The sequence below is a fragment of the Budorcas taxicolor genome, chromosome 19 (genome assembly GCF_023091745.1).
Source record: "Budorcas taxicolor isolate Tak-1 chromosome 19, Takin1.1, whole genome shotgun sequence".
Classification (NCBI taxonomy): domain Eukaryota; kingdom Metazoa; phylum Chordata; class Mammalia; order Artiodactyla; family Bovidae; genus Budorcas; species Budorcas taxicolor.
In genome coordinates, this window is record NC_068928.1 from 24,005,079 (window position 1) to 24,012,108 (window position 7,030).

At 42.9% G+C, this 7,030-nt stretch overlaps 1 protein-coding gene across 1 annotated transcript; it reads right to left on the reverse strand.

Annotated features, from left to right (window-relative positions):
- Positions 1-5,118: 5,118 nt before the first annotated feature.
- Positions 5,119-6,063, reverse strand: LOC128064461 (olfactory receptor 1E2-like). Its single transcript, XM_052657169.1, has one exon. It carries the CDS (start codon positions 6,061-6,063, stop codon positions 5,119-5,121), a length of 945 nt encoding a protein of 314 aa, XP_052513129.1.
- Between the last annotated feature and the right edge of the window lie 967 nt (positions 6,064-7,030).

A 7,030-nucleotide genomic window follows, 5' to 3' on the forward strand; every position in this document is an offset into this window, starting at 1 on the left:
CTCCTTTTGAGCTAGAATCACTACTCTTACTAACCCTTCTCAGGACAGAAACTCACCACCTTCGACCATTTAGCACTAAATTTGACCCTGTATTACAACATGTGTGGAACAATGTTGTCCCCGTGGTATTGATTCTTGTACCTCAGACACACTGGGTGTAGCTCAGTCTCTTGTTCGTGTCCAACTCTTTGCGATCCCGTGGACTGTAGCTCATCAGACGCCTCTGCCCGTGGGATTTCCCAGGCAAGAATACTGGAGCGGGTTGCCATTTCCTTCCCCAGGAGAATCTTCCCAGCCCAGGATCAAAGCCATACCTCCTGCATCCCCTGCGCTGGCAGGCAGATTCTTTACCACTGAGCTACCTGAGAAGCCCTTTCAAACACACTCCTATTACACTGATACGGATGATGTAGATAATAGAGACATAAGCACATATGTGGATAGATAGAGATAAAATTCTCCATTGGATCTGTTTCTCTGGAGAGACCTAGCACTCCATAGTGCACCTCAAAGTGGACAAAAAAGCAGAGAAGCATCATTAGATGTGGAAACTCTCTCATTAAAGACATAACTGAATCCAACAGCTGGGATTTCACCCGTTGATGCTGGCTGATCCAGCTACGTCAGAAGGTTTTCACATGGATATTACATAGAGGCAAAACACTGGGAAGAGACCCTGGCAAAGGAGCAGGACCCCATTTGTGTGACTGGGGATCACATCTGTATTAAGAGTGTGACTAGCGATCACAAACCAGAGACAGGACTAGGGGATGTTGTCATTGATGGTGCCATGAGCCTCTCACCTTCTTCACCTGTTAAGTCAGTAGTTTTCAGGCAGAACTGCACTTAAGGAAATCTAGGGTAATGCTTCTTAAATTTAATATCCCTGAAAAATCTCCTAGGAGTGCTTGTAAAACACTGATTTTTATGTAGTAGGCTTGCTTCTGCATTCTAATCAGCACCCAGGTAATGCCCCTCCTCTGTCCATGGGCTTCACCATGAGTAGCAAGAATACATGACACTGTTAAAAATAAAGATCACTGGACCCCTGAGATATATAATCACAGTCTTTGAGAGGAATCCCATACACAGTTCTTAAAGCTCCAAGGTAATTCTAAAATAAAACAAGGGTTCAGAAGTACGGCATTAATACTTACCTCAAGAGTTGTGAGTAATAAAAATAGATTATAACATGTGAACCTTAATAAAAATTTCTCAAATGTAGTGAAGTTTTGGGAAGCAGAGAGGTAGAAAAGGAAAGCATTACCTAACTTGAAAAACTCTCCTGGAGAATACCACACAACCTGAAAAATCAAGACTCTCAGGTCGGAAAAACCCTAATGGACCAGCATATGTACTCTCTGCCCAGCTTAGCCAGTGTGAGAGAACTGTGACCCAAGATCCTGCTCTCCTTTATTCACTAAGGCGTGTGAGATAACAGCCTCTAAATTCATCTCTGACACCTGGAAAATCCTATTCACATCTCCCATTCTGCACATCCCTGGGCCAAATGGGCCCTGCATCCCAGAGGAGTCTGGTCCTGGAGGAGCTCATTAAAAACAAAGTAATTACTTGAGGCCTCTCTAGGACACCACCTCCCATGGTGGCTCAGATGGTAAAAATCGGCTTGCAATGCAGGAGATCCAGGTTCGATCCCTATGTCAGGAAGATCCCCTGGAGAAGGGAATGGAAACACACTTCAGTATTCTTGCCTGGAAAATCCCATGGACAGAGGAACCTGGTGGGCTACAGTCCATGGGGTCACAAGAATCAGGCACAACTGAGTGGTTAACACTTTCACTTTCTCTAGGACAAATGGTCTCTGGGTCCTGGAGCAATGACTGATTACAATCACTGATCACACCTGACTATACTTTGGGGAAGGTGGGGATGGAGAGAAGCTCATACATGAAAGCTTAATCACTGACTGTTTAGGGAATGGACAGTAGACACTTGTGGTTGGAGCCTACATTTCCAGAGGTAAAAGAGGATGGAAGTCACTTTTTGTGAAGTCATAAAACAAGCAGGAACCATACTGTAGTACCCTAAAATTTCTGAGGAGTGTAACAGGCTGTTTTCTGTGGGCAACAAGAGAGCTTCAGTGGTTTGAGTAAAGTGCCAAGAAAGACATTGGTTTTTTGGGTTTTCTGTTTTTGTTTTCTGACCATTCTGGGCAGCATGTGAGACTTTAGTTCCCTGACCAGGGATCAATCTAGCACTCCCTGAAGTGAAGACTCAGTGTCTTAACCGCTGGACTGCCAGGGAAGTCCCAAGACATACTTTGGAAAGATTCTCAAGGTGGAAGAATCTCTCAGTAAAACACCATTTCCCATAAATGACCTGTAACTAACACAGAGTAGTTACCTACATGACGCAACCATATGCAAATATATAGGAAGTACTAGAATAAGAGACAAGAGAAAGACTCCCTGATCATATTCAATTCTTCAAGTCAAGATAGAAAAGAAAACCCAGTGTGAATCCCACTGAAGTACTTCTGCCTTCTTACTTCTGTGGGAAAACATACTGGCGCCTGCCACTTCCATCATCTCTAATACTCCCCAGATGTGTCAGAATGCTTCCTAGTTTCCAGCTCTTCCTGCTGCTGCAGTTATCTATGGCCACAAAGCCATAACTAACTTTCTTTGGCTGTGCTGGGTCTTCCTCGCTGTGTCTGGGCTTTTCTGCAGTTGCTGTGAACAGGGGCTACTCTAGTCGTGGGGTGCAGGCTTCTTGTGGTGGTGGCCTATCTTGTTGCAGAGCACGGGCTCTTGGCGCACAGGCCTAAATAGCTGGGGCACATGGGCTTAGTTGCCGTACGGCATGACAGAGGAGCCTGGTGAGCTAAAGTCCACGAGGTCAAAAAAGAGTACACACTTTCTAACACCATACACAAAAATAAACTCAAAATGGATTAAAGATCTAAACGTAAGACCAGAAACTATAAAACTCCTGGAAGAGAACATAGGCAAAGCACTCTCCAACATAAATCACAGCAGGATCCTCTATGACCCACCTCCCAGAATACTGGAAGCAAAAGCAAAAATAAACAAATGGGATCTAATTAAAATTAAAAGCTTCTGCACAACAAAGGAAACTATAAGCAAGGTGAAAAGACAGCCTTCGGAATGGGAGAAAATAATAGCAAATGAAGCAACTGACAAACAACTAATCTCAAAAATATACAAGCAACTTATGCAGCTCAATTCCAGAAAAATAAATGACCCAATCAATAAATGGGCCAAAGAACTAAATAGACATTTCTCCAAAGAAGACATATGGATGGCTAACAAACACATGAAAAGATGCTCAACATCACTCATTATCAGAGAAATGCAAATCAAGACCACAGTGAGGTACCATTTCACACCAGTCAGAATGGCTGCAATCCAAAAGTCTACAAGCATAAATACTGGAGAGGGTGTGGAGAAAAGGGAACCCTCTTACACTGTTGGTGGGAATGCAAACTAGTACAGCCATTATGGAGAACAGTGTGGAGATTCCTTAAAAAACTGGAAATTGAACTGCCTTATGACCCAGCAATCCCACTGCTGGGCATACACACCAAGGAAACTAGAATTGAAAGAGACTCATGTACCCCAATGTTCATCGCAGCACTGTTTATAATAGCCAGGACATGGAAGCAACCTAGATGTCCATCAGCAGATGAATGGATAAGAAAGCTGTGATACATATACACAATGGAGTATTACTCAGTCACCAAAAAGAATACATTTGAATCAGTTCTAATGAGGTGGGTGAAACTGGAGCCAATTATACAGAGTGAAGTAAGCCACAAAGAAAAACACCAATACAGTATACTAACACATATATATGGAATTTAGAAAGACGGTAATGATAACCCTGTATGCGAGACAGCAAAAGACATGCAGATGTACAGAACAGACTTTTTGACTCTGTGGGAGAGGGAGAGAGTGGGATGATTTGGGAGAATGGCACTGAAACATCTGTACTATCATATAAGAAATGAATCGCCAGTCTAGGTTCAATGCAGGATACAGGATGCTTGGGGTTGGTGCACTGGGATAACCCAGAGGGATGGTATGGGGAGGGAGGTGGGAGGGGGGTTCAGGAGTGGGAACTTATGTACACCCATGGTGGATTCATGTTGATGTATGGCAAAACCAATACAGTATTGCAAAGCAAAAAAATAAAAAGAAAAGTCCAGTTTACAGGAGCTAAGCACGGGAGAATTTTGAATTTTAAATAGTATTGATCTTGAGGACACAGTATTATATAATGCATGTTTTTTGTTACTTTCTCAAAAAACATGATAAATTAATTGTTTAAAAAAGGGACACAGACGGTGAAGAAAAGGCTTTCCTCTCCACCTTTAGTGTGGCAGACCTGGGTTCTCAGTGGCCTTCCTAGGAGCATGGCATGGCCCAGATTGTGGCCTCATATATCCAAAAGGGCCAGGTTTAGGAAGGGATCACTGGCCCAAGAATTTGCTGCCACAGGGGCACACAGTGGGCAAGGAGGCAGCACATCCCAAATTAATGCTATTTTACAAGCTATCACAGCTGTGCTGTTTCTTTTAGTCGCCTCCATATTTTCAAATGGGAGGACGATAAAAGTAACTACATTGGGAGCTGTCTGTTCAGTAAATATGAGTATCCTACTGTGGGCCCAGGTTCTGCAGTTTCAGTCTCTTCATTCATGAAACGTCTGTCCAAGGTGGTGGTGGGTCAAGGGCAGAGGGGAGAGGGTGTGTCAACAAGTAAATGAGTAAACGCTTGGTAAATAGTGTTTATTTCAGCAGTAAATCAAACATTGAAAACAGTAATAAAAAAAAAGGTGGAGGGAGGGCACAAAGATTAATTGGAAATTTAAAAATGAAGCTTCTTTGAGTTACCTGGAGAGAAAAATGAGAAAGATCCAGCTAGGAGGTCACTGACATCCCCTTTCCAAGTCCTACTACATACCTCCACTGTATCTCTTTTACTTATTGGAAAATATCCTACTAAGTCATTGTAAAAAAAAAAAAAAGATCATTGAAAATAGAAATCTAGGTTAATATCCCAATATTGATATCAATATACCTACTAAATAAAATTGTGTAGAAATCCCAACTTTATCATCATCCTAACTTTACAGTCATAGAAAGAAGGCATTTTTCTTTTTGCAAAAGACTCTTCTGAGACCTCCCTTCATGTCTCTGTTCCTCAGGCTGTAGATGAAGGGGTTCAGCATGGGGGCCACCACAGTGTACATCATAGACATGAAAGTCTCCTTAACAGTGGAATTATTAGCTGATGGGCATAAATAGAGACCAATAATTGTCCCATAGAAGAGAGACACCACAGTGAGGTGGGAGCCACAGGTGGAGAAAGCCTTGCAGATGCCCTTGGCAGAAGGGACCTTGAGGATGGAGGACACAATTCGTGCATAAGACATGATGATGAGTAGGAATGGGATGACGATAATGAGCCCTCCGATGGAAAATATCACCAGCTCATTCACTCGAGTGTCAGAGCAGGACAGCTTCAGCAGGGCAGACAAATCACAAAAAAAGTGGGGGATCACATTGTCTTCACAAAAATGCAGACTGGCCATGAGCAGGGTGTGTAACATGGCATGGGATGTGGTCAGTATCCAGGGCAGCACCACCAGGAAGAGACAGAGCCTGGGGCCCATGATGGCGGTGTAGCGCAGGGGGAAGCAGATGGCCACGTAGCGGTCATAGGCCATGGCCACAAGGAGGAAGTCCTCCAGGTCTGCAAAGAACAGGAAGAAGTACATTTGCATCAGGCAGCCAGCATAGGGGATGGACAGGTCTTGGCTCTGCATATTCTGCAGCAGTTTGGGCATTGTGACAGAGGAGAAGCAGAGGTCAGAGAAAGACAGGTTACTGAGAAACAAATACATGGGTGTGTGGAGGTGGGGGTCCAGGCAAATGAGGACGAGGATGAGAAGGTTCCCCAGGACGGTGGTAACATACATGGCCAGGAACAGGGCGTAGAACAGGTTCTGATGCTCTGACTTGATGGGCAGTCCCAGCAGGAGGAACTCTGAGACAGTAGTTTGATTCCTTCCTGTCATGCTCTGTCTCCAGTATCTTAAAGAAGAAATAATAGTGCCCTTGAAAACCTGAATTTCAGAATGAACTTATTGCTATGATAAACTGTCTCTTACATGCTTTGTAAAACTATTTTGTATTTTTCTAATCACAATAATTACAATTCTTACAGGACCCCAATTCTCTATAATCAGAATCTCTATCTTTGGAAATGACTTATTTTCTTCATTTCTCTTTAACATGAAACAATATTCCAACTTTCCCAAAACATTCTTATCCCTTGGCTTCTGAGACACATAATACATTGGTTTTTCCCACACTTGCCTGGTCAGACATCCTCAGTACTCTGCTGGCTTCTGTTTTGTCTCTATCTTCAACTTGATTGATGTTCCAGGGTTTTTCCTAAACAGTGTTCTCTTATAATTGTATATGCCATAAGAAAGGGTCTTCCCAGGTGGTGCTAGTGGTCAAGAACCTACCTGCCGATGCAGAGACAGTGGAGCCTCGCAGGTTATAGTCCATGGGCTTTCAATGTTGGAGCAGATTGAAGAGTATTAGCACGCTTGCACCAAGAAAACCTCATCTACTTCAATGGCTTGATTACCTTAGACTTCTGTTGTAGAAGTCTTTCTAACTCATAGAAGAAGATAGTCAATTGCTTGAATATTATCTCTCCTTGGATGTATTACAGGCATCTTCAGTTAAACAGATTCCAAAAGAAACACATGATATCCCTTTGTATCTCTCCCAATTCCTTCCTCCTCAGGTCTTCCATATCCCAGAAAAAGACTTCCAGGTTATCCAGATTAAAACATGAAAGTCTTCTTTCATTTCCCCCTTTCCGTTATCAATACCCAACATCTGTCAACAAGATCTAGAGATTCTTTCTCCTTCATTCACTCCTTATCCAAACTGTCCCCATCTTAGATCAGTTTGACATCATGTCTTATTTATACTATTGGAACCATGTTTAAAAAATGTCATTGGAAT